The sequence below is a fragment of the Drosophila novamexicana genome, unplaced genomic scaffold (genome assembly GCF_003285875.2).
Source record: "Drosophila novamexicana strain 15010-1031.04,08,12 unplaced genomic scaffold, DnovRS2.1 tig00000689-arrow-pilon, whole genome shotgun sequence".
Taxonomy (NCBI): domain Eukaryota; kingdom Metazoa; phylum Arthropoda; class Insecta; order Diptera; family Drosophilidae; genus Drosophila; species Drosophila novamexicana.
Window position 1 is genome coordinate 1,638,235 of NW_020824818.1, and position 26,602 is coordinate 1,664,836.

A 26,602-nucleotide genomic window follows, 5' to 3' on the forward strand; every position below is an offset into this window, starting at 1 on the left:
TGGCTTGAATTATTTTGGTAATTTTCATGAACCCGCCTGCGGTCACACTACAACTGTCGAACAACTCTGTTAGTATTAAACAAAAACTTCGAGCAGCTTGGCGTTGCATTTTAATAATTAAAAATAATAAACTAAACGCTTGTGCTGTTTTAACAAAATTATTGCCAATTAAACTTCAACGAATTACAAGATGGCACAAATTTGGATGGACGAGGAAAATGCTGGTGCACACAGTAAGCGATTGGCACCAACTGCATTTGTTATTATTTTAAACAATACAAACTATTTAATTTCTTGCTTGGCGCGCAGTGCTGCCCAGATCGGCCCGCAAGCCCATGGGCGACAATACGCTGCAGCAATCGGGCAAAAAGAGCGTCCTAAGCAAACTGGACAACGTAATGTACAACAAACCGAATCTAACGCCATTTAAAGGCGCCAACACAAAATGGCCCCTGAGCTGCGCGCCAAAATTGTCGCTGTGCAAGGAGACGCTGCAGAAGCAACATCGCAGCAGGCAGCACGACAAGGACTCGCCGCAGCTGTTGGAGGCGCACTTCAAGGCGCCACAAGTGAATGTTGCCAATGATCTCTATGCCAAATCTGCCGATCCCGCCAATGGATTTGATCTATTCGACTATATGGATTTTCCTACTGCGAAATGCATGCAAAACTGCCAGAAACGTGAGTTTGCCCTTCAAAATTGTCAGAATTGCAATATTACATAACACAAAACAGAGTTGTCCTAGAACTAACAGAATTTAGCAAAGCAGTGTTGGCAATTCAGCCATTTTCTAGCTGTATTTGGCCGTTTTTCACTAGTCAGTTATTGATTTAGCTATTTTTGGTTTATGTGCTTGGAAGGCTGATTTAGCTGTTTTTTAACATTGGATTCAGCTTGTTTTCGGCAGTCGGTAGCACTGAGAACGGGAGAACGGCGTGCAAGATACCCTGTAATGCTCAGAACCCGAACCGGTTCATGCAAGTCTTTAATAAGTGTGAGGCTAATTGGGACAGAGGCTAAACTATTTAATAGGCTGATAAATATTACAACAAACATAACTCTACGATTATTAATTGAGGAAAGATTGATCAGCAGAAATCAACTGGAATAGGATATCAGCCGGACACCAGGAGCACCAGGAAAGTTAATAATCAGGCATTGTTTCTAGATTCAGTTATGTCTTGATAAATTGAGTACTTAACCAAACTCGAGCATAGAAGGATTTTGGATAGGAAAGGATTGTCAAACTGCTTGGACCATCTCTTAATGAAGCCCAGAACAGTTCTGACCTTATTGACGACAATAAATAAAAATAAAGTCGAACTCAAGTTCAGGATGAAGTAAATAGTCTACGCTTCTTAGCTTACCTTTAAAAAGCTTTAGATAACAGGAAGTCACATCTTTACAAAATGACCTCATGTCGTACATTAAATACCCTGGAATCCGCTTGCTGGATTTCAGCTTGACATCGAATTCAAATCGTCATCATTCATACGCTATTCGCCTTTTTAGCCATATCTCGAGAGTGCTTGGAACCAATGCTAAATGAGGATTTAATAGCAAAGCTACTGAACAATTCACTGGACACAGCAGAGGAGGAAACTGTTTACGATGTGCCCGATTATCCGGATCTGGATGCTGATATTTACGCGCTGAAGCCTCGGGAATATAATAATATACACGAATCTGAGAATAATTTAGCTGATATATTTGAGGCCAGGCTGCCAGCAAACATATTTATGTCGGACTTCGAGAAGGAGTTTTAGGGAATTTCCGCCTTCGTCAAATCATGTTTAGTGCTTAAGCTATAAAAATATTGTCCGGAGTACGAAATATTTGTGGTTAAAACCAAGTCTAAAGTTTGTCAACATATGTATATAGAATTAAAATTTGTATTGTTTCTGACCAAACTTCTTGATTAGCTGAATTCTCTCTCTATTTTTATTTATTCAACTGCAATCCAGCTTAACTTGAGAAATTTCAGTTAGAAATCATTCAACGACAAGCTTTGTTTTTTCTGCTGATTTTCAACGTAGTTTTATAAAGAGGATTATATCTGTAGATTAATGCTGACCAGCTATAAGCTTTGATGTTAATGATAATTCTATTTGTATCTTCTGTTTCCCAAGATTAACATTGATTGCTTGAAATCGCAATATAATATATCCTCATTTCAATGGCATTTTTTCAATAACTGCCTGAATATGTTTTCATATTTTTAAATTTCATATTGATATAATTTTACAAAAGTAGTTGGTATCCAAATCTAAAGAGAATTTTACCTACGGAACCCGACTACCTTATCCCACTTACAAAATTTATCTAAATAAGAGAAGAGTTTGGTTGCCTCAGATAAAAAATGATCAGGACAGCACATTTTTAATTAGGAAACATTTTATAAGCATATAATTGGATGACCTTTAGTTAGAATATAACTAAGTATATGCCTGCAAGTGTAGTTCATCTAAGCAAGCCCGACTACTTTTTGCTTTAGAAAATGTTAACGAAGATTATAAAAAATATCCATATGTCCATTAGAGAATTTACCTAAGGCATCCTGGCTTCATTTTTCACTTTATATTTAATGTTTCTAAATAGAAGAAAAAGTTTGCCGTAGATAAAAAATATCTTTAGGTAGTCCGAATACTTTCTTCTAATTTATAAAAATAGGAAAAGGGCCACTTAAGATATTTTTACTTAGGGTAACCCAACCATATTATTTGATTTTAAAAAAAGAACATATATGTCCTCAATTGTGTGGAAGGTTTCAATATCTAAATCTAACCCGACTGTCTTTAGTTTTCGAGCCCTTTCCCAACTTCATAAAGTAATAGCAAGTTCCGTATTATATGTAATGCCATTGTATTTGATTAGTTATGGACTTGGCTTAAATCAAATGTCTTGACTTTTCGCTTAAATGTTAATGTTAGGTCAGAGGATAAACAAAGGATTTGCAAACAAATTTCATACTGGAAATATACAGAAAATAGGCTTACATAAATAAAAAACAAAGAGCGGAGCGGACGGCACACAACAAAGGACTCGAGGAGGGGGAACAACAACAGAGACTTCATTGGATTGTTAGATGGATTTTAAAAATCCACTACAATTGGAATAATACCGCGCTCAGTAGAGCCAAATGTGCTCGAGAATGCCATTGTCCAGCTGATTGGCGGGCAGAGCCTTCAGCGTACGCAATGTCTCCATATAGAAGGTCAGCTCGGAGGTGACGACGCCGTGCTGCGGCCCACCATTATTATAGATATTCAGCTTGAGCAGTTGCTCCCGCAGCTTGTCCTTGAAATTGCGATGGACCACACCATAGATTTCGTGTATTTGCGGTTCCGGCAGCACGCCCGCTATGGCCTCGTGCAGCTTAACCAAATGCCGTGAGATGTGGCGAAATGTTTGCGATGGTATCGGCGGACGTGCATCCCAAGCCTCCAACTGTGCGGTAATACGCTCCGAGACAATGCCATGAATCTTGTGCTCGATCTCCTTGATATGACCCTGATAGTCCCGCTCGATGGCCTCGTATCCGCTCATGCTCTCGAAATGCTCACGCAGACGCGGCAGCAAATACAGCACCAGCTGCAGGGCACGCGACACCAGCGCCAAATTGGTGCTTGTTATGGTCTTCAGGCCGGCCACGCGCATCGCTCCGGCGCCAATGATCAGCTGGCAGCTGCGCGAATTGAAGCAGCGCAACAGGTCCACAACATTCCGTGCATGATAGCTGGCAAGTAGCGGCAGGCGGTGCGCACTTCCGCCATACTCGTACAGCATTTGGATGAGCAGAAGCGCCACGCCTACCAGTGCAAAGGGCTGTTTGCCCTCGAGGAGCAGCACAGGATTGCCGCTCACGTCGATGCCATTGTTGGTCACCAGACTGCCGTCGAGTGGCGCCTGTTTGGCATAGTCGCCAGCCGACATGCGTTCGATAATGCGCTGGAATTCATGTGGTATGTCCACCTGACGCCAGCGTTCCTGATCGAGGAGCAGCGCCAGCTTTTGCTTTCGCTCCGCATGAAAGCGTTGTGCGTAACGTGATGCCTGCACCTTGAGCGCCAGCTGAAGCGGCACGCTGGGCGCATTGCATATGCTCTGGGTGGCCTCACAGAACTCCTGCACCACCTGCGTCAGTTGGAGCAGCTCCTGCTCGGTGGCCGCACAGCGTTCTAGGCTTTGCGGCGAGACAATGTTGGCGCAACGCTCATGACAATAATGGCAGACAGCCTGGAGTAGCTGTTGCAGCTGGGCGCTGAGCAGCTCGTGATGCGCAGCGCTCAGAAAGGCCTCCGAGTCGATCAGATTGACGGCATGCTCATGCGGACTGCTGCCGCCGGCGGCGGCGTCAGCTGTTTGCTGCATTATCGAGACGACCGCCTTAATGCGCTCCAGGACGGCGACCAGAGCATGGCTGGCACGCTGCAGCATGGCCAGCCATTCGGCCAGGGTCAGCTCCAGCGACTGTTCGCCGGCGCCGGTCAGGCAGATTTCGTGATCTCCGCGCGACAGCAGCTCGATAAGCAGCTGCTTAATGATCGCCCGTATGGTGGCAATGGCCTCCTGCTGATAGCTTTGGACAAAGCCAAAGTTCTGCTTGCGCAGCAGGCCCATCACAATGGCCACCAGTTTGTCCTCCTCCGCGCAGACGCTATCCGTCTCCAAATCGGCGTCTGTCAGCGGACGATTCAAGTCTGTTGCGGCATAACGCTCGAATTCCGTGGTCAGCATCTTGTCAATGAGCTTCTCCATTTCGCCCAGCTGCATGGGCAGATGCTTAAAGCAGTGCACGCCCAACAACTCGGCGGCCAGTATCTCCTGGGTGGTGCTTATTAAGTCCAATGCGGCCACATAGTCCTGAGTGCCCAGGAGTAGCTGCAGCATTGGTTGCGTCTTGTGCACGGTGGCCATCAGTCGAAGTTTGTCCAGCGTCGCATGATAGTGCTGCCGGCGCTGCGCAAAGCGCATCACGCGAAAGCTGTCCACAACGGCGCTGCCATGCAGCTGGGCCAGAGCGGCACGCAGCTGACGCACCTGCTCCGCGGCCTGTTGCATTTCCGCCAGTATGGCATGCTGTGTGGTCATCGCATGAAAGAAGGCCGCCGACTTTTGTGCCACCTGCTGCGCTATGCGCACCTCCACAATGTCCAGATAATGGGAGAGCTGCTCCTGCAGCTGCCTGCCCGTTTGCTGGCGCTGCACAGTGCAGCTGGCGTTGTCCTCGCCAGCCTCTGGCTGCATATAGTTGGGAAAGACTTGCGCAAATGTCGCCGCATGATGAAGCTGCAGCTGCGACTTCAAAAAGATCTCCGGCACAGGCACACCACCCAAATGCTCCGGCGTAGCCGTAGTGGGCGTCAATTGTTGCTGCTGCTGCTGCTGACGACGCTCATGCCATCGATAGCGCTTGCCAATGCTGCCCAGATAGACAGCGAAATCGGCGTGCGTTATGTCCGGCAGACGTGGAGTGCTTGGTATGTGCACGCGCTCCACAAAATGCTCGCCCCACTTCTTGGTGAAGAGATTGCTTTGCTTGCCACGCTGCGGATCGTTCAGCACGGCCGGCAGATTCTGTGCCGCCGAATAAACGCCCCATTCCGGGGGCAGCTCGCGCGTCTGCTGGTTTACATGATACTTGGCGACATGTGCATCGTAGTCACGATCCGAGACGCCGTCCAGCGGCAGCGAGGCACACACTCCATTGAAACCATAGCGGCACACAAAGGAGCCGCCCTCCCGCGTGCAGTGCCGGCTCCGCAAATGGCTGTTGATTAGGAGTTTAAAGATTTGTCTCAAGTTGAACCGAGGCTACTTACTTGACGAATTCCGCGACGCTTTTGAAGTGCTCCCGCGTGCAATAGTAGCAGGATTGCCAGCTGGGCGCGTTTATGTTAAAATTGGAAGCCGATGCGACCGATTGTTTTCGCTCCGCCGGCGAAACATGCTCTGTCGCAGCAGCGGCCGTTGTTGTTGTTGTTGTTGTAGTATTGTGCTGCGCTGTGGCCATAACACATGCTGTGCGTTGTGCCAACTTGTTAAGTGCCTAGTTTATTGTTTTATATATAAAAAAAAAATTTCTGCCGAATTCTCGCCGCAAACGTTGACGTGTTATGTCAATATTTGTTTTTGCCTGTCGACCCGTCCATTGGGTGTTTACGTTGCATTTTGGCGCCTGGCCATCTTTAGCGCGTTCGTTTAATAATTTCAAGCTGTTAACGGCATAATTTTTGTAATTTAAGCCTTTTCTGTTGATATATGCTAAAATTGAGCTAAATGTAAATGGAACAATATTATGATGACGTGCTCCAGTGTTGTAAAGTGTTTTTGCGGCGGCGGCGGTGCACGTTCCAGCTTGCATGACATACAGCCGTCGCACGAAGCGACCGCAAAAGGAACATATTGATTAGCCAAATATAATCATTGGCTTCAATAAGCAGCTACGTGCAGCTCTTTTGACTTATCAATCAACACGTCAATTGTGAAGAGTTATTATGCTAACCCTTGTCACAGTCGGCTCTGTTTAACATGCCAATGCGAGCATCAAGCATATCGTAACGTACCGCAAATACTTATAAAGTAGCTGCGTTTTACAGCACTGAACGCGTGTCGAAGTCAAGAAGAAAAAACAACCTGCAGAAAATTTTCAAAGGCACACAGTTCTCGCGCGCGTTCATTTGAATTGGGGCATGCCCCGTGCGGCATCCAGTGGGTGATAATTACAGATTCAGCTGACTTCAACTGGTTACGGCAAATGAACGATGTGGCCGTGGCGCAATCGTCGCCTAAAGTTGCTGCTGGTCTCGCTCGCCTGGCTGTGCAGCGTCGGCTGGTTGTATTGGTACATAACCCGGGAGAAGGAGGACATTCGCGGTGCTGTGCCCGAGCTGCTCTGGTGGACAAATGATATGCATTGGGCCTACGATGAGATGCGCTACTGCAACTTGGAATCGTGCCGCGTGACCAACAATCGCCAGCGATTGAAAGAAGCTCGTGTAAGTGAAGGCGCGGCTGCTGCGGAAGTTCACGTCCGGCTCTCGTTTATCGCATTTGTTTTGGCTTGCTTGCTTTACAGGGTATACTCTTCTATGGCTCCAATATGAAACCGCACGACTTTCCAATGCCACGCCACCCGCATCATCTGTGGGGTCTGCTGCACGAGGAGTCACCGCGCAATGTGCCCTTTGTGCCGCACCATGAATTTCTGCAGCACTTCAACAACACGTCCACATTCAGTCGACACAGCAATTTGCCACTGACCACACAGTATCTGCCGCATCCCAGCGATCTAACCCAAACGGACTACTATATTCCGCACTATTCCAAGCAGGTTATTCAGTTTAACGAGCGTCTAGCCTCGGTGGTTTTCCTGCAAACCGATTGCTATACTATGTCCGGGCGCGAGGATTATGTGCGAGAGCTGATGCAGCACATCCCCGTGGACTCGTATGGCGGTTGTTTGCGCAATCGAGATTTGCCCGAGAGGTGAGCGAGAGCTAAATATATTCAAATTAGCTCAATCAGCTGAAACTTAACTGAATACTGCATACTTACATGGAGTTATTTCCTTTTAGCCTTCAAAAGGACTATCTCAACAATTTATATTCGGATGCCTTGCTGCGCTTTCTCTCCCGCTACAAATTTATGATTGCCATTGAGAATGGCATTTGCAATGATTATATAACCGAAAAATATTGGCGTCCACTTATCATGGGCGTCATACCCATTTACTTTGGTTCGCCCAGCATACGCGTATGTTTACTAAACTAGAATTGACGACAGTGTTTCGCATTAATTGAACTGTTTTGTTTCTGCAGGAATGGCAGCCGCAAAACAAATCTGCCATTTATATAGACGATTTTGCCAATGCTGGCGCACTGGCCGCCCACCTGCAGCTGGTGGACAACAACGAAACCGCCTACAAATCCTACCTGGACCACAAGCTGAAACGTGACAAACCTGTTGACAATCCCATGCTGCTGAATCATTTGCTCACGCGTCGCTATCAAATTAACCACGAGCGGCAGAACGAGGAGCAATCGCTGTTTCATAAATTCGAATGCCTCATGTGCCGACAAGCTACGTCGACCGTAAAGCTGCGCTCGGCCAACGGGCAGCACTACAGCTGCCCGCTGCCGCCAGTGCATGCCCCGCTGGAGCGGCTGAAAGAGCCCAAATATGCGTCCGACTGGCGCTCAATGATGAACGTGGGACGCTGTCAGGCACTGCTGTTAGACACGTACTTTCGAGCGAATTTTAGATTCACAAAGGACAAGTTTGAAGCGCAACTCGCCGAAATGGTTGAGCAAAACTTGTGCAATTAGGCTTAGGCCGACCACCTCAAGGGAATTTTTATAGAATCTATCTAGAATCTATAAGCCATAATGTACTACATAGTAGTTAGTATACTTCAGGAACCGATCTCAAAGATTTGGGAGTGCGATTACAAAGTTACAAATACAATGGCCAGGCCATAGTTAAATTCTTATTCGCCTCGGTCTGTGCAAATTGTAAATATTCCTCTTGGATACAAATTATTGCATATATAACTTTTACTACGAGCGCTTTAGTGGCATATAATACCAAAAGCTTCATAATTCATCTATCATCCTCATCATCTATACACACACACACACACACACACACACACATCATGCAAATATGTGTAAGTATTTGTTTTTTAGCATATAGAAACACGTATTCAATTGTCATTTTTATTTTTATGCCTTAACAGTTATGGCCAATGTTATATATGCATTTGAATACCTAAAATAGAGCATAAATTGGAGGCGATGCATACCCACGTGAGTTCTTACATAAATTTTTATTCAATTATTAATTGTATACCTTGGAAGAAGGAATCATAGTTTCGTTTCAAAATGTGTAAGGCATTAACAATCTGTGATTCCAGCAGCAAGAGCTCAGACATGTCTGTCCGTCTGTTCGTCTGTTCGTCTGTTTCTTTGCAAACTAGTAACCGACTGTCATAGGAAAAATCGGTCGCAAAGTCGGTTCTTGTCTGGAAAACTTTGTTTATCAAGTGCTTTTGGCACATATGAGTTTCACTATGCTCCTCAAACATATGCTGAATCTAATTGGCATCGGATCACTATATCATGTAGCTACAATAGGAATGAAATATAAAAAGAAACGAACGTAGAATTTGTTTTGTATGGCAAAATATTCTGTTTTTAAACATATCTCTACCAAACTCAACTTTCCCGAGCTTCATAATTCTCCACACGTTTTCGCAAAAAAAGTAAGCCACATATCGTCTAGGGTATTTCGTGTTCTATCTTCTTTTTCTTGAAATTAATTCGACGCCCAAGCCCGAAGGAACAAAAAACCCACGTATGGAATTCGAACTTAAGGCCCCTTGTTGTCAAAAGTATGTGAATCAGGCAAAGAATTTATTTATTTGTTTGTCTTTGACGTGCGCTTTACATTTGCCAATGCATCGGCGTATTAACTTCCTTCAGTTGTCCCATGTCCACGATCCACATGCTGCCATTCTTCATCATATCGATGGCCTTGATAATTTGGGTAGCTACCTCCTCGGGCATTTGACGCTTGGCGCTCTCAATGGCATCCACCAGGGACTCGGAGTGGTCCCAGGTGACATTGTCGCGCAGATTCATCATCATCTCAGTGTTGGTTAGACCCGGGCACATGGCCATAAACATGATGCCAGTCTTCTGATAGATATGCTTGTCGCCCATCGAACGGGTGAAGCCAATGACGCCGTGCTTGGCTGCTGCGTAGACAGCAAAAGCTGGCGCTGGCTCCAGGCCATAGACGGAGGACATGTTCACCACCATGCCGCCCAGGCCCATTTGGGTCTTGTCCATATAGGGCATGGCCTTCAAGGTCATGTGAATCATGCCCATCTGGACAGTTGGGTGAGTTGGAGAGATGAGTTGAGAGACGACAGCATATCCCTATTGTAACTTACCAAATTGATGCCAATGGTCGTCTCTACATCTTTGTCCAGCAGCACATCCTCGCAGTTAAGGAGCACATCAATGTTGCCCATCGCTTGGCCCATTTTTTTCATAGTCTGCTCAATGGACACTTTGTCCATGAGGTTGACTTGCATGAACATAACCTTCACACTGGGATTTTCCGCCTGCAGCTTCTTCATCATCTCCACATTCTCCATGCGATGCACTATGCCAAGCATTTTAAGCTTCTGCCGCTGCATCAGCTGGTGCAACAGCTGGAATCCAATGCCGGTGAAGCCACCTGCGTACATCACATTCTTGCCCGTCCAGTCGTACATCTTTGCTGCTTATGATACAGTGTTCAGGCCCACTGCGTCTTTTATAGGCTTCTCTTTTCTATTATTCTGATAATGCCCGTCAGCCTGCTTTGGGTCTCAGGTTTAGGTCCTTAGGTCAGCTGCATTGGTCTCCGACCAGATGTGCGCTTTGTTTTGGCTGCTACTCAGATTAGACTGCTCTCCGGTTCGTTGGCTTTTTGCCAATTTCTTATCAGAGCCATTAACAGAACTTAGGGCGAGGTTTAATACTGTTGTGCACCTTAGAAACCGATTAATCTAAAATCTAATTGGAACGAGTGCTTGATGGGATAATGCAATAAATATGAATGTTGCATCACAATTCATTTATATAATTATTGTAAATTAAATTTAACTAAACATTAATTAAATTCCAATCGGATAAGTGTGAATTCCTTAAGACTCTTGAGCGGGAATTCGCATGATTCCGAAACTCTCGCAAGTTGCGATGTTAATTCTAAGTTCCTCAATAACTGCCGGACTATTGCAAACCAAAGTCTCGCTTCTTTCTCTAAATATCTGTTCTTTTTGGATAATTTTCTAGTAGAATTTATCGAATTTTCGGTTAGATGTATTAGTATCATTTTTTTCTATTCATGGACCTCAAATAACGCAATAAGGTCTAAAAATATTTATTTGAATATGCTTTTTTCTTGAAAAATTGATTCCTTGGTGGAAATGGGAGTCAAAGATTTGGTTGGTGACGTTTCGCGCTCAAATTCATTTTTAAGGATCTATATGAAAAGTCATTTTAGACGTGTTTCACACTTATATAAAAATATATTTCAATTAAATTAAATAATTTCATAATTTATTTACATAAGCTGAACATTTTCTTATACGCTTAAATGCTACTGAAACGTTTTAGACAATCACAGATGTTGATAAAATGAAACTAGCTAAATTTTGAGCCACAGAAAATCATGATTTCGTTCAAAATAATAAAATTGACTTAATCTAATTGTGGTGGGGCATTCATATGAGTATTTCACTAGTTTCATATTAAACGAATACTGGGGTTGGAAAATACTCCGAGAATATGAAAAGCCATTCCTACTGAGTAGAATAAAGGTAGTAAAAAGAACCTTTTCATATATCTATCAAACTTTATATAGGTTTAGAAAAGGTTAAATCTTTTTGAAGTGATACAAACTTTTTCAAATTTTAAGTTGGCAACGCTTCATGTTAATGAAAGTTTGAAATGTGCATCCATCTTATTACAATCATTTTTGCAAGCTGGCAACACTGAAAGAGCGCGCTAACACTAATGTGACACGTTGGTAAAATGAAGGTCACATTTTAACAGGCAGATAATTGTTCTTGCTGAATTAAAGCGATTGCTTAATTTAACAGCAGCCCTGCACAAAGTGCAAGCCACACTTAACACTAACATGTTGATAAACTGAATGTTATATTTTAACAGGCAGATATATTAACCTATTGAATTCAAGACAATGTTAAAGTGATCGTTAAATTTAACAGCAAACTTAGTGAAAGGGCTTTAGTTATGGGAAAATGTCGTACACAACCTAAGCGGAAATTGCGATTAGAGTTGACTTAAAACTGGACAAGTGTCATGATAGCATTGGGTTTTAGGCTCTGCGCTCAACGCATGCTCACCAACTGTAGCATTGTTAACATGAGGATAATAAATGGCAAACCCGTTGCCAGGTTTCTGGCTGATGTGTCTCTCGTGGGTGGCGCTGAGGTCGTTGGGATGCCAGGAATATCAATTGGGGGCGATGTTTCCAGATTCGTACGGGAATCGGGCACATAATCACCACAGGTGGGAAAATTACGAGGCACAGGTACCATTTTATCGTCGTCACCCACTTTTATAACCAGGGCCATGCCGATTTCAGCATGGAATTCGATGTGACAGTGGAAGAGCCAATAGCCGGGATTGTAGGCCTCAAAGCGTATGATCGTATAACCTCCATCGGGCACTGTGACCGTGTCCTTGACAGGAGGATTGATCAAGTTGCGCTTGAGCAACTTAAACTGATCCAGCTGCTTGATCTGCATGGGGATAATACGAATATTATCAAGGAAGACTTAAGAGTTCTCTTCTCAAGCCCACTTACCATTTCGATGGTCACATTCTCGCCAAGACGCTCCAGTCCAACGACACGGAACGCATTGCCATGCAAATGAAACGGATGATTGGCATAGAAAGTGAAGCCCTCGTCCACAATGATCAGCTCCACGACAGCATTCAAAGGCACCTGCAGCACATGATGGCACTTGCAGAACTGCTCCCGACAGTCGATGCCCTGCTGGGCGAGTGTTGTCTCATTGCAGAAGAGCTCGTCGGTCAGCTGATGGCGTTGTGGCAGCAGTGCCACCGCGGGAAACTTAAGTGAAATGTGATTCAGCTGTGGCGTATACAATATATTCTCCTTGGTCACATTCGTGTCCATGCCGTAGTAGTCGCTGTAATGGAATTCCGGATTATCCTTGCGATAGAAATCGTAGTACACAAAAAACTTATAGTCTGCCTCTGGCTTCAGTGTGTCATCATCAATGCCGGAGACCTTGTCGTATATGGGCAATGCCCTCATCTCGGCCACCGTCTTGGTATCCGTATAGCCGGGACCACGATTCATCACATTCAGCTGAATGCCCGTGGCATTGTGTGCATAGCCCAGCTCAGCGCTGGGCTCAGTTTCGGCAGCGCCTTCATAGCTTAATATGGCCACCTGGAAGGCTGAAGTGAATCTCTCGCTGCAGTCCATGAGACCCTTGAGACGCAACCAATAGTTGCCCACCTCCTGATTGGCATTCAGCACAAAGTCGAAACGCTCTCCCGAATAGGTCACTATGGAGCCCACTTCCATGGCCTCAATATCATAGCCATCCGAGTTGATGGCAGTCAGCGTGTGATTATCCACAGATACCTCAATCGGGCAGTTCAGATACTCGGCGTTCACGATGCGAAAACGATACCGAAAGCCCCTTCGCACATGATATACCTGATGTGGTATCTGCTCCAATGGTATCTCTTGCAGATTGCCGCGCCGCTGACGCGAATGGATAACCGGATCGGGCATCGACCCGCTGCCGTTTGCTGTGCTGCTGTTGCTCTGCATCTGCACCTGTCGCGCTTCATTGGACAGCAATTTGACCAGACTTGGTGGCGTTGGTGCTGCTGAAGGGCTTTTGAAAGCTATTTTGATTTTATTGATTTGGAATGGAAGAAGTGAAAGAATTAAGCTAAGCTTAAGCAGAACAATTGACAAATATTTAATGGGCTCGCAATGCTAGCTGAGATCAATCCGTCCTTTGCAGCGTCCAAATTAGGCTAACCCAAATATTTTTGAAAAAGATTAGCATAAAGAATTTTATGCTCCGTTAACGAAGTAGAAAGACCATATTGGCTTGTCTGTCCGTGCACTTTAATTAAATTCAGACAGTCTGACACTACATAGTTGGAAAAATTGGTCTGCCATAAAGCTGATAGCTCGACAATCGGCACGCAGACGTCTTCGAGATTTGAAAACAGTCAGATAATTGTGTACTATGACCAACTACAGGTCAATTTTTATCGAGTCAGCAAGTCTGGCCGAGCAAGCAATATACTCGGCCCGACTTTTCGTACTTGTCTCTAAAATAAACAGAGATGAATAGTATAAAGCTAATAGTATAAAAACTATAGTCAATACTCTCTTGGGCGGACAGCCAAAAGTGCGGCTTGAGATAAGAAAGTCCGGATAAAAAGGGTGCCCGCCTTAAAGGAGTATCCGTTAGGAGGGATCAAACTAATATATGTGGCAGTGCAAAGGATATATGAATTTGTGGTGCACCCGTAATGGGATAATCGATAATCGTTTTAGGCAGATATTCGGCAGCAGTCTAATCAACAAATTTTTTTTGTCAAAAACATAATTTAAACTGACTTAAGGGTTAACAATTCTCGGACTGAGCATAGCAACCCGCATCAGAAATTGTGGTCGAGCTGGGAGCTAGAGTCATAAAGTTTGGCAGATAGATTACTGAGGAGCTTCTGTTCAGAAAACATACGTGGTATATATGGAAATAGAGAGGAAAGGAAGAACTTCATTTAAGAGCTAATTTAAAGCTGTCTTGGGCACATGCCAAAGGGTTTCAAGGCATAGTTGGAAATTAAACACTGATTCGCTTACCTGGCTGCACAGGATCCCTGCTCGATGCTGCCGTTAAGTTTAAGTTCGTTGGAGTTAGTTTGGTCATTTTGAGTGCTTCGTTTGGGGCTTCCGTGGGAACCGCCTCTGCTGCCATGCGATGCTGTCTCTTCATGTCCGCCCAAATGCGATTATAATAACGACCACGCCCATTGATGAGAATATTGTGGGGCTTATTATCGCCGCGTGAGTGATGGTGATAGGCAAAGATGCTGGCACCCGTATCGTGTATCCAATCCTGGACAACCAGCACATGCTCGCTGAGATCAAAATCGTAAAGGCCGCCATGAGGCTCCGAGTTCTTGGGGCGGCGTATAATAAGCGACCCGAAGACGCCATCGCCGCGCTGCATGCCCGTGTGTGAGTGCCAGAAATGTGTGCCCGGGTTGTCCGCCGGAAAACTGTAGCGGAAGGTGGCATGCGGCGAAATGGGACACTGGGTTATGTGCGGCACCCCATCCATATAGGGCGTCTTCTTCTGATGCAGTCCATGCCAGTGTATGGTGGTGCTCTCGCCCAGCAGATTGTTCTTCACATCGACCACAATTTGATCGCCCTCGCATACCTCAATCGCTGGCCCGGGCATCATGCGATTGACAACGGTTATGCTGCGCTCCAGTCCATCGCCCATGATGCAGTGCGGCCGCGAGCAGTCTGTCAGATTCAGCGGGCAGTCGAAGCAGGCCTTCGAGAAGGTCTGATACCATTCGACGACAAATGTATAGTGGCACGTCATTGGCGCAGCATCCACCTGGCAATCGCGTACGCATGGATGCTGGCGATACCATTCGGCTGTCCAGATATCTTGCGTCTGCTCAGTATTAGCCAGCTCCTCGATGCGCGGCGATGCCAACGGCCGACAAACGAAGCAACAGCTATTCCTATAGATACGTTCCGGCGGGCAACTTGGGTCGATTGGCGGACAGCTGCGCTGGTAGCTATTAATTGCAATTTCGCCATTGTCCCGGCGAGCGCATTCGAGTAGCATACAGTCGGCATCGTTGTGCCAGGACTCGCCCACCGCATACAGGGTATTGTTGTGCTGGCAATGGGTGCGCACGCATTCCCCGCAACAGCTACCCGACGTTTTTCGCAGCTCGGTGCCCTGCAATTTATAATCATCTGATGTAGCACAGGTCGTGGAATATATTACCCGTACTTAGAAAAAAATATGAAGCTTATAAACCCCATTAGCTCAAGTTTCAGTCAAAAGTTAACATACGCTTGAAAATAAGCCTTAGTCATTAGTTTAGACAGCTGTTAACGACATTCTTGCCTAAATGTTGTTAAAGCTAACATTCACTTCATTATAAATTATCAAGCTTGTATCTGTGAGCTAATCTGTTAGTCAGATCTAATGCAAAATGCATCTAATTATAATAAATTTAACACGAACTTCTTGATATTCCTGTCTAACATATTTTAATATTTGCATTTTATTATGTATAGCCCTACAAGTAGATGTTATAGGCAGTTAGTTATTCATATTCAGATCTTATCTTCTTGTCAAAGTTAACATTTACATCATGTGGCTCTCAAACTGTAATGTGCAGTGCTTCTAAACTGATCTGCCGATCACTGTTGATGTTTTAGGCAGTCAAACTATCTTATTTGCAATTCAATCAAACATAAGCAAAATATAAATATTAATATTCCTACAAAATATTTACAACTTCAAACTAATAATCAGGTGTAACAAACAGTTCGCTGACCCTTGAAAATTTAGTTAAGTTTAACTTATCAATTATTTTTAAGTGTTAAAACGCGCTGTTGATATTTAATCTGAATATTTTCCATATAACAATTCTAAACACCCTCTGACACTTGGTTATTGCATTTGCTTGCTTAGATCATAAATCATAACTGAAAATCAATTAAATACCAACCACATCACAGTAAAACTCATTGCAATCAATCTGGGTGACGACTATGTGTGCCTGTGGCTCATTGCCGACTCCTGCGGCGCACGTGTAAACCAAGCAATTGTCCTGTGCATCAAACCAGACAGCGCCCTGCTCTTTCTGATGGGTGCTATTTTGCTCCTGGTACAAACAGTATGTGCTAGCTGCAATTGAAAATGAGATGGGGAAATTTTAATTAGTGTCAGGATTAAAATAAGTCAAGCTCCCTCCTAATACTTTAAAAGTATAAATATATATAACTTAATTAATTGAAACAGACATAAAATTCATAGCTTAAAAATTGCGTTTTTATTTTAAATTTTAGGTATTCTTAGTCCAGGTATAACATTTTTGGATATTTTTAAATGATTCTAATTAAAATAATTACTATTAAATTGATCGAAATCAGGATATAATTACTTTAATTGAAAAATATTGTTAGTAGGTAAAATTTTCGGAGTTCTATTTTCTATGAATTAGATAGTAGAAGCGCAGCCAACTTCACGCAGCTGCGCATAGCAATGAGCTTTTTGTCTGCCCAAGTGAATTGCTGACTGTGCACGTGTTCTTCATGAATTGTTTATTTGATTAACGTACGATAATAAATGTTTAATAAAACAGAGCGCACAGAAAGACAAACAAAACATGGTAAATAAAAGCTAAGCAACAAAACTTTTTGTTGTTTGCGCCACTTTTTGTTGTCCGAATCACGCGCGTAAATTTTTGTTGTTTAAAGCTCAATTTATTTGAATATATACTATACTGCATATGAGATTTGGCATGTACTTAGTTTATTACATGTTACTTAACAAATATGCGTGCTAATTATTTGCTAAGGTGCTTGAACCGAGTCGCAGTTTTAAATTTGTTTAACTGTATCACAAATATTGTTTTTTGTGCACTTTGCCTGATTGGAAAATACCCTGTAAAAAGCTACATCAAAGAGTAGCTACATAAAAAGAGTTATTTTAATGGTAACTAGCTTCTTATTTGGAGGTTATTAAAATATGCTGAAAAGTGCTACTTAAAAATTGAACAATAAACAACAATAAAAACTGCATTTTAATATGAAAATTTCTACAATTTTCGTTAACTCAAAAACTAAGACCAAAAGTCTACAAAATTAAAAGAATAGCTGAATAATCCAATGGGCAGTTATGACTAATAGCTATAGTGTACACTATGCCCATAATAGTTATTTTTAAAATCTTTATCTTTGTTTATTTTTACAACTTAATCATGCCCATTTTACCTGATTAACGGTTATAGGATATATAAAATTGGTTAGCCTAAGAATTAAGACTTTTCCAATTATATCGTAGAAATTTCGCTTTTTGTTGGTTATCTGTCTGGAAAAGTAGTTTTATTGTAGCATTTCAACAAAGAAGCCGCAGCTGGGCCAATAAAGCTTTGCTATAAAAACGACTTAATTTAACCAAACAACGCAAAATATGATAATTGCTTACTTACAAGCGGCACAAAAAATCACTTTAATTCAAGCCAAAAGACTGACTCTGCGATTCCCTGCAAAAAAATGTGACTCCATACGAATGCCTCAAACTTAGATAGTTTTTCTTTTTTACAAAGCTTAATTAAAGTGTATTTAACAGTCGAAAAGATTTGCGCAGTTTAGTGTGCTGGCCAAAAGCAATCTTTTAATTGGAAAATCAATTTCGCAACCTGCAATGCTATAAAAATATTTACACATTACAACATCATTAAGTTTACGAGCGCACACATGATATCAGGATTTAATGATTCGCAATTTGATAAGCACGTACCTGCTTGCAAGACTTAAGACTCTTCAGGTATTGTAAAGCAAAACTGTTTGTCAGAGTGTCATGCATTATATGGAGTTTTTTATGGATTTTTATCAATAAAAATTGGCTACGAATATGTTTATAGCAAACAGAAGTGGATATTTTCGCTCAAGGCGTATAGACTGAACGTTCTTTAAAAATAAGACCTTAAATTTGATATTAGCGTTCGTTTACCTTGTATGTTTTACAGTTAATGTTAAAATTCAATTGTTGCTTTTAGTTGCTTAGAATTCTCAAGTGGTTATAGCTTCAGGCTGACAAAAAAGTCTGACAAATCTAGAGTCAGTGGCAAAGTCTGCTGATGATAGAACCTTAAAATTTAGCAAGTAAATTAATGAAAAATTACTTTTAAAAGCTTCTACTCAGTCTGCTAACGTCAAAAGTATTTTATGCAGAATTTTTTTAAAATAATTAGTATTAAATGCTCCGCTTTAATTTATTTCTGTTGCTTTTGGGCACTTTAAGTGTACTTTAAGGGAAGCAAAAATAAGAAATAAATAAAAAAATATATATGCATACATTAACGCACAATATTAGCTGATGTTTGGCATATAAATTAAGTGCACATATGCATGTACATACATAAATACGAGTTTTACAACACTTACTCGGCCAGCCTGTGCTGTTTGTCCGTCGGCCACAAACGGCGATTTTATTGACTGCACATGTTAACACATTCATGGGCTCGTTATGGCCATTATTATGATTGCTTTAGCACTTCGTATTTGATATGTAAGTATGTAAGTACTTACGCAAATTCGCATGCGATCGAACAAGACGGGGCCAATCATTATTTGCATTGTTTGCAATTTACGTTTATGATAAGACCGTCAATATTGGCCAAGGTCAGCATCTGCAGCAGCAGCTGAAAACTGTTAATTGTTTGTGGGCTTTTTTCACACGCCCAACGATTGTGTGTGAGGCTTGTATTTAAGTTGTTAATTGAGCATTGCTGCCTACAGTTTGGAAATCATTGATGAAATGTGAACAGCATTTTAACAGTAGCAGATCGCAGTCTCGTCAGCTGTGGCGTATTTAATTTGGATTGTTACTACACTTACAGTTTTCAAGAGACTGGTAACAATAGCAAGCCGCTAGCTGCTTGTTGCATTGATTGTATCTGTAAATATTTATTATTGCTTTTTTAAGTTGATTGAAGTTAACATTCAATGTTTCACCTATAACAATTATTAACTAAACTGTTAGCTGCCTTACAGTTTTTAAACCACTGTTAATTTAACAGCCCTAAGTGCAGAAGACCCTGGGTTAGCAACAATATCGCTGTTAAGTCTCTTGCTGTTCGTCTCCTGTTACGCTAGCATATGATTATCGTCAGTTGCACTACCCATACTAAACAGATTAACATTATGTTAATATACACAAGTGATCTGCAACTTACCTCTAGACTCATTAACAGCTCTCAAATCGCTGGCTTCGCTCACAGAGCATTCAAACAGCAGAAGGCCAATGGCTAACAGCAGTTGCGCTGTTAAGACGAGGCGACTGTTACTCCGCATGTTGTTTCGCCGGCTGTAATAGCTGTTCATAAAATTATGTTGTCTTTCCGTTGTTTTTGTTGTTGCTACGGCGCTCATTTTGGCATAATTATGATTTACGTTGCGGTTGTTTTTGTTGGCTCCGTTGTTTATCGTTTACTTAAAAATTGGTTTGCGGAAATTGTATCTTGGCAGTTTTTGTTGTTTTCTTGCCGTTTGAATTCCAATTGGCTGCAAATCAAACTACAAATGTTAGCAATTAGTATTGGTAAAACTGTATGTAATTATAGACGATAAATAATCTACAAGTTTTTCTAGAATTTATATTGTACATAATTTTATAATTATGTACTTGAATAATATGATAATTGTTTTTAACTACATGCAATAAACGATAAAAATGTTTTTATGTTTTATTACATGGAATAACATTTTTTTTTTAACTGTCTATTAAAATATTGTTGCGATTCGTTATTTACATTTCTCGCTTGTGTTTTAATTGCTTCAAATCCAGGTGTTATTCTTATATGCAAATATTTTTAATATCTGGAACCCTATTCTTCGACAAATTAACACAAAAGTTTTCATATTTGCTTATTAAAACTTTACATATAATTTTTGTATTGCTTTGATTTTTAGAATTGAAAATTCAAAAGCGTATATGCTATGCGAAATTTGTACATGTTATTATATTGTAGGGTATTTAAGGTTCGGCGCATTACAAATTGATATGTGATTAAAACTAAACACAAAAATTACCTAGTATTTCTTATATATTAATTTCACACTTAATTTGGCCTTGAAGCGATTTTGAAGCGAATGCCAATCATTACTTTTTTTGACTTTGCCAAGATGCACGCGATTCAACACATGTGGCCAAATATTTATTATTGACAAAGTTGGGCATCATCAGACCCAAACAGACATATATTGTATTTGTATTTAAGTATGATTTACGGTTGCCAGTTAATGCGTGTATATGTATATGAGCCCATATGCCCAGTTGGCCCAGCTAGAAGTTAGGCAATGGTAGGCTCTATCAGCACATGGCCAGCAAGCCAGCAAGTCTGCTTGGCCCACACGCAATGCACGTACAAATTTAATTAATTAGCACTCTGTTCTTCAAAAACACACACAAACACACGCTCACTTGGCAACCGTCACGTACATCTATGGGCGGTTATAAGACCCAGCCCAGCTCCGGAGATGGAGCTGCAAATGGCAACTGGCAACTGGCAACTGTTGGTGGACCAAACGTTGCCCACTAGATGATGCCCAAGCTTTTCTCTGAGCACACAAAGCATATCAAGAAAGCGACGCATAAATTATGAAAATGAAAGCGGACGAAATACAAAATATAAAAAAAAAAAAACAGAGGACAACAAGTAAACATAAAAATTGGATAAGGAATTTTCCCTTCCTTCTGAGGCTGGCACCTATTTAGTTGGCAACACTTAAAGAGACTTAAAGATTAATGCCTTGGGCTGGCTACTAAGCACTTCCGTTAATTGGAATTTAAGTGGCACTTCATTGAATGAACATATTTATGAAACCTTACAACACTGGCCTTTGCTTCGACTCATTTATTTCGCAAAACTTTAAGAGATTTCCATAATTTTTTTTAAAGTAATAATTTTGTTGAAATGAAAATTTATCCGGTTCTGCTCGGTTGATTTTAAAATAATTTAAAACAAGTAAGAGGTTCTAGTCGGGAGCTCCCGACTAGGGGATACCCTGAACCCTCTTCTTCCAACATCAAATGCATATATATATTCTATTTTAGAAGCTATATGTCAAGTTTGGTGACTCTAGCTCTTATTATTTACCAAAATTGCCCAAAAAACAGGATATCGATATCGATTTTTATCGATTGCTTGGAAACGAAGTAAGTTATCGATTATCGGAAACAAACCCGATCCGCGTGGGAACTAGGAGCATCTACATCTAAAATTTCAAGTCTCTAGTTCTTATAGGTTCTGAGATCCTTGCGTTCATACATACGGACGGACGGACGGACGGACGGACGGACAGACAGACAGACGTGGCTAGATCGACTCGGCTATTGATGCTGATCAAGAATATATATACTTTATGGGGTCGGAGATGCTTCCTTCTGCCTGTTACATTCATTTGGATTTTGCACAAATACAATATACCCTTGTACCCATTTTTAATGGGTTCAGGGTATGAACATATGAATAATTTTTGATGTTAATCAATGCACAAAATCGAGATGCAAATTTCTTCTAAGTAGAACAGTCCCTAATTATAGCTACTATATCTGAATTTTTTACATTTTTCAATTGAATAGTTTGTTTTTTTTTTTTTTTTTTCTCAAATACCAATATCGAAGTTTCTAGTTGACTGATTGTTAAGATTAAACTAATTGACGGTAATTAAATATTAATTCAGCCGTATAGTCATTGTCTGCTTTTGACTTAAGTATTTCACCTTTTGACACTGGAATTTTGCAAGCCAGGTTCACTGCATTTTTTTCCCGATACTATATAAAAGTAAACTAATGTAAAGCCCAGTTGTGGCCTATTGCGTCGGCTAGTATATAATCAATGTACGATTTGTTGCTCTTCATACCCGGAACTAGAACTTTCTGAGCGGCGTAAGGTGTCGAAACACAGTCATCAAAGAGTTGAACAATATTTATAATTCAAGGAGAACAAATTCGAAAATAGACTGATGAATGGCAGATACCCTGCATCAATTTTTGGAATACTTTAAATGCTTGGGTTAACATTCAAATACCCTGTTGTTCGTTTTCATATGTGCAGGGTATTAAAAGTGCCTGCATTTAATGAGCAATTGACTTGATTATCTCTGTGCAGCTCTGTGAACTGTTTGTGATTTTTCCTTTCAGCCGTGACTAAATGCTTAATTAAGCGCCTTCAATTGTTTATTGAAGTGGTGGGGCAATCATTTTGATTAACATGTTGATTTTGAGTTTTAACAACAAATAAATACTCCAAAAGTCACGTTGGCTGAGTTGTGGGTGACTTCTCGATCATTGTCTTCAATTAAATGCCTAGCGAAAATAACAAAACAAAAATCACACTGTAAAATGAGAATATGACCAATATGGGCATTACCTGTAATTCACACCTTTTGAAGCGCTTGTGCTAACATTTTGGAAATCACATATGCGTTCCACTATAAAACGGCCAAGGCAGATAGTCTATATGCATACTATCTGGATGATGTTTCGGCTGACCGCACACGTGAATTCCCTGCAATTTGAACTAATGACGCAGGTCAAGATTATGAATAATCTATCAAATACGGGGAAAATGGAAAAACTCTGTTTATGACTGTGCTTGTTGACAGGCAGAACCGTATTAAGTCAAATTCTTGTGCTAAATACAGATCGGAAATGGTTTTGGCATATTATCCAAATGAGCTCAACGATTTCAGTGCCTGCAAGGGACAGATACACTTAAATTCTGGCTTATTCACACACATGGCTAAAACGCAGTTAAACATTTACCTGCGCTATTTGTCAGTTGTTGAGTTTAATTATATGGCTTATAATAATTGGATAAACTCAAACAATTTATGATATATTTAATTTGACTTGGGCGAACGGACAGCTGAAAATTGTCAGTTCACAGTTATGCTCAATTTAAGCTTAAGTAAGTAAATATTTGTCAAAATATAAAACAAAAATGATATACTTAAACAATTCATTTCATTTTTAGGGGTTTCAAATCTAATTCTCATATTATACAAATAACATTGACTTTAGGATCAAACAACATAAATATTATTTTGTATGCTCATATTTACGGCTCTTTTGCAATCAAACATTTAAAGAGATATCAGTTTGATTTTCAGTTGAGTATTATTTTAAAAAAATTGTTTAGTTTGCGGAAAATAAATTGGCACTCCTGAATTGAAGCTCTTTGCAGCCTTGATTCCTATATCATGTATCCTATTGTTAAAGGAATAAACAGTCGAACAAAGGCAAAGATTTATATCATTTTCTTTAAATATTATTTTGGGCACATTAGCAAGGCAACATTTTTAATGCTGGTCAATAATAATGGCCTATGGGAGGTATCTAACAACATACTATACACTAGTCAAGGTTTCGAACCCGGACTTTTAGTTCAAGTCAAATAAATCAAATAGCACACACAATGAGTTGAGGTAAGAGTATTTGAGCTTCGGAAATAACAATTCCTTCTTGGCATAATGACAAAAGTTATGCAAATTGTAGAGCTGTGAAGCTAACTCATTTCCCGGATCATATATTAAATCGAACAAACTTGCATAACACAATTTGTCAGCATCTTTAAATTTCACATTTATTTGTATTTGTTGTTGATGTGTAATTATGTGCGTATTGTGTTCAGTGCAGGTTTAATTTTGATTTATTGATGATTTGTTTATATTTGTATTCTTTTTATCTATTTTTGGCTCGTTAATTTGTACAATGCGGCATTTCAATTATTCAGATCCGTCAGTTGGCCGCTTTTTTTATTGGCCTGCTGCGAGTTTTGTTGAGCTAGGTTGAGAAATAAATGCGATACACACAGAGCTCGGACTGGGACGAAGAGTGGAAGATTTTAAGCTGCTTAACGAAGTGTAAAATGCGATTTATTTATATTCATGTGTGTAAATGCATGTTAAAGTTGGCTATTTTTAGTAGCGGGTCGGTTAGTCCGGGTCGGTTGACGGGAAATCCCCAAGCGCACGCATTCTATACCCCAAAAAACTCTTTAATGATGACTTGCATATTAATTATTTAAAAGGAAAGGTCTTTGTGAAGTATTAATATTTAAATATATAAACTGAGGACGAACTTCGCAGAATAAATTACAACTAATTAAGTAGTTGAGTGGGCTCTCTTCTATCCTAAGCCTAATGTTCTATATCTAAGTTTAATTGTTGTTTAACAAACAGATTTGGATTGTTTGCAGGGTATTAGCTGGTCGACCTTTATTTAGCATACTTGTGACGTTATAACTTGAAGTTCCGCTTGTTTATTCTTGGGAAATCCGTGTCTTTCATTGCCCAATTAAGAGCTGGTTCATTTGGTCCATGTTGAGGGAAACACCGTTCCGCAAATCCGGTTTTTAGCCACATTCAACCTGAAGAATGAAGAGGAACGCCTCTTAAGACTCTTTGTGATTGTTAGCGGCAATCAATGGAAATTCAAGAGCAAAACAAAATAAACTCGAACTTTAACATTATGTTGAAGGCCTTGACTACTGGTCATTAATTGTAAGCCAAGTTACGTGCCAAGCTGCAGGCAGCTTAATAATATGTTACCAGTTTTGGGCGTATCTCAATTCTTTTATGTTTATTCAAATTGATATTTCGATATTAAAAGCTTTATCAAAAAATTATTCGAAGCTATTAGCCCGTGATTCATATAAATAAGTCGAATGTTCTTTTGAAAATTTTCCGTTAGAAAATCCAGCCTAGGTTTGTTTTCTAAAGAACAAAAAACTTTACCAATTTGATGATCAACAAAACAGCTCATTGTAGTTTCATATAGTTTATATGCATACTTAATTATTGTTTTTTGGAGTTTTCGAGATGTTAAGATCTTAACAAATCGAATTTAAATGTTATTTATATTTATTCATTTCATATTCTATTTATGCTCCTATTATTTATTTATTTAATATTTTATTTCTGCCTTAAATCCAAGATAGGGGAAATTCGATCTCAAATCTGAACATATTTTATTTATTTAATTATTTATGAATTTTGAAAATATAAAGCTAAGAAGTTTCTTTGTTCTTAAAAGTAATTGTATTTAAATGGGATTTTTAAGTGGAACTGATGAAATGACCTTACTGAATGATGAAATGAATTCTTTTTATCTATTGTCTCTAAACGTGAAATACTACTACAGCTGTTCTTTTGATATTCAGGTTCACTGCGTGCGTTTTTGTTTTTTGTTTCTTATAATAACAATAAGATAATAAAAGCATAAATGATATTTATAGGATTTTAGGAGCGCAGTGAAGTGGAGGCCAGTGACGCATGTCGAAAATCCAATGACAATATGATAAATAATACCGACTGATCTACAGTTTTGTACAGGGCATCTGCAAGTCTGCTACACTCATCGGGGAATTGCTTACTTGTTCTTTTCAGTGCGTCCATGGTGTATAAAACGTTTACGAGTCACAGACAAATATGGTATGCATTTGCTCTCTGGACTCGGTTGGCTCGCCGAAATTGTAAAACTTTTACTTATCACGTCAAAAGGGAAATAATTATAATAACAACAATTAGATCTCGTAACATTCGTTAAGCGTAGACGACAACGTTTTATTGCACTAGATTAGAGCAATGGCAATGAACGGTTTTATATAAGCTGCTCTTCGTTATAATTATGGCTGTACAGTTTGACAAGCACTGACTGGCATACAGCAAAGGATGGAGCTGAATGTACTTCACTGCCAACTTTGTGTGAACGCGATGAATGCGCGCGGGTCGCCGTTAAAATCGCAACTAACTCAATTTGAATGCAACAAAGGCGTTTTTGAAGATTCCAAAACGCGCTAAAACTCAAATTGTTTTAGCCTTTTTTTATTGCCACCGTCAAGCGCTCACACTGCCTCAGTCGCTGTCGCCGTCGCCGTCGTCGTCGCTGCTGATAACAGTTCAAGTTACGACATACGCTCGTTTTGCCCACGATCGTCAGCTGGGCGAGAGAGCGAACGAGCAAGAGAGCGTCGGTGCTTCGTTTTACCGGTCTGTTGCTTTAATTACATGCACTTGTTTTGCCACCACGACTGTTGACATTGGCCGGCGAGCAATGTTAATGCTTAACAGAGCTCTGTTTATCTACGCTGATTGGCCGCATGTTAAAAACGCTGTAAGAAACCGCCGCCGCTTCCGTCGCAGGCATCATATTTGATTGGATTCGCATATTTTGTCGTCAGACCGTGTGTT

At 40.8% G+C, this 26,602-nt stretch overlaps 5 protein-coding genes across 7 annotated transcripts; 2 read left to right on the plus strand and 3 right to left on the minus strand.

Moving 5' to 3' along the window:
* The first annotated feature begins 80 nt into the window (after positions 1-80).
* Positions 81-1,904, plus strand: LOC115763003. 2 transcript variants are annotated; one of them, XM_030705393.1, is made up of 3 exons: positions 81-233; positions 310-681; positions 736-761. In XM_030705393.1, exons 1-3 carry the CDS (start codon positions 191-193, stop codon positions 744-746), a joined length of 426 nt encoding a protein of 141 aa, XP_030561253.1. In that variant the 5' UTR covers positions 81-190; the 3' UTR covers positions 747-761. The 2 variants fall into 2 exon arrangements, with proteins under 2 accessions (XP_030561253.1, XP_030561252.1); XM_030705392.1 differs by lacking the exon at positions 736-761 and adding an exon at positions 1,514-1,904 and having other exon boundaries at positions 85-233.
* Positions 1,905-2,961: 1,057 nt separating this feature from the next.
* On the minus strand, positions 2,962-6,292 carry LOC115762989 (vacuolar protein sorting-associated protein 54). The gene is made up of 2 exons (XM_030705374.1): positions 5,824-6,292; positions 2,962-5,771 (listed from the first exon to the last, which is right to left on the minus strand). The coding sequence occupies exons 1-2, from the start codon at positions 6,012-6,014 to the stop codon at positions 3,128-3,130; spliced, it is 2,835 nt and encodes a 944-aa protein (XP_030561234.1). The 5' UTR covers positions 6,015-6,292; the 3' UTR covers positions 2,962-3,127.
* Positions 6,293-6,562: 270 nt separating this feature from the next.
* LOC115762996 (alpha-(1,3)-fucosyltransferase B) lies at positions 6,563-8,682 on the plus strand. Its single transcript, XM_030705381.1, has 4 exons — positions 6,563-6,999; positions 7,080-7,489; positions 7,579-7,756; positions 7,822-8,682. Exons 1-4 carry the CDS (start codon positions 6,766-6,768, stop codon positions 8,326-8,328), a joined length of 1,329 nt encoding a protein of 442 aa, XP_030561241.1. The 5' UTR covers positions 6,563-6,765; the 3' UTR covers positions 8,329-8,682.
* A 17-nt stretch (positions 8,683-8,699) lies between these two features.
* LOC115763001 (fat body protein 2) lies at positions 8,700-10,968 on the minus strand. The gene is made up of 2 exons (XM_030705391.1): positions 9,957-10,968; positions 8,700-9,891 (listed from the first exon to the last, which is right to left on the minus strand). Exons 1-2 carry the CDS (start codon positions 10,281-10,283, stop codon positions 9,445-9,447), a joined length of 774 nt encoding a protein of 257 aa, XP_030561251.1. The 5' UTR covers positions 10,284-10,968; the 3' UTR covers positions 8,700-9,444.
* Positions 10,969-11,122: 154 nt separating this feature from the next.
* On the minus strand, positions 11,123-26,135 carry LOC115762988. Of its 2 annotated transcripts, none has more exons than XM_030705373.1 (6): positions 25,786-26,135; positions 19,582-19,909; positions 16,348-16,526; positions 14,444-15,566; positions 12,386-13,467; positions 11,123-12,320 (listed from the first exon to the last, which is right to left on the minus strand). In XM_030705373.1, the coding sequence occupies exons 2-6, from the start codon at positions 19,775-19,777 to the stop codon at positions 11,907-11,909; spliced, it is 2,994 nt and encodes a 997-aa protein (XP_030561233.1). In that variant the 5' UTR covers positions 19,778-19,909; positions 25,786-26,135; the 3' UTR covers positions 11,123-11,906. The 2 variants fall into 2 exon arrangements, with proteins under 2 accessions (XP_030561233.1, XP_030561232.1); XM_030705372.1 differs by having other exon boundaries at positions 19,582-19,921.
* Positions 26,136-26,602: the final 467 nt, after the last annotated feature.

Bases quoted from the DNA above. Each gene is read 5' to 3' on its own strand.
- LOC115762996 (XM_030705381.1), top strand. From the start codon at position 6,766: ATGTGGCCGTGGCGCAATCGTCGCCTAAAGTTGCTGCTGGTCTCGCTC. The intron at 7,000-7,079 runs GTAAGTGAAGGC...CTTGCTTTACAG, and splicing joins AGCGATTGAAAGAAGCTCGT to GGTATACTCTTCTATGGCTC. The intron at 7,757-7,821 runs GTATGTTTACTA...TTGTTTCTGCAG, and splicing joins TTGGTTCGCCCAGCATACGC to GAATGGCAGCCGCAAAACAA.
- LOC115762988 (XM_030705373.1), bottom strand. From the start codon at position 19,777: ATGAGCGCCGTAGCAACAACAAAAACAACGGAAAGACAACATAATTTT. The intron at 15,567-16,347 runs GTTGGTATTTAA...TATAAATTGCAG, and splicing joins ATGAGTTTTACTGTGATGTG to GGCACCGAGCTGCGAAAAAC. The intron at 13,468-14,443 runs GTAAGCGAATCA...AAATCAAAATAG, and splicing joins CAGGGATCCTGTGCAGCCAG to CTTTCAAAAGCCCTTCAGCA.
- LOC115762989 (XM_030705374.1), bottom strand. From the start codon at position 6,014: ATGGCCACAGCGCAGCACAATACTACAACAACAACAACAACAACGGCC. The intron at 5,772-5,823 runs GTAAGTAGCCTC...CCTAATCAACAG, and splicing joins AGCGTCGCGGAATTCGTCAA to CCATTTGCGGAGCCGGCACT.
- LOC115763003 (XM_030705392.1), top strand. From the start codon at position 191: ATGGCACAAATTTGGATGGACGAGGAAAATGCTGGTGCACACA. The intron at 234-309 runs GTAAGCGATTGG...CTTGGCGCGCAG, and splicing joins GGAAAATGCTGGTGCACACA to TGCTGCCCAGATCGGCCCGC. The intron at 682-1,513 runs GTGAGTTTGCCC...TCGCCTTTTTAG, and splicing joins CATGCAAAACTGCCAGAAAC to CCATATCTCGAGAGTGCTTG.
- LOC115763001 (XM_030705391.1), bottom strand. From the start codon at position 10,283: ATGTACGACTGGACGGGCAAGAATGTGATGTACGCAGGTGGCTTCACC. The intron at 9,892-9,956 runs GTAAGTTACAAT...CCAACTGTCCAG, and splicing joins CGACCATTGGCATCAATTTG to ATGGGCATGATTCACATGAC.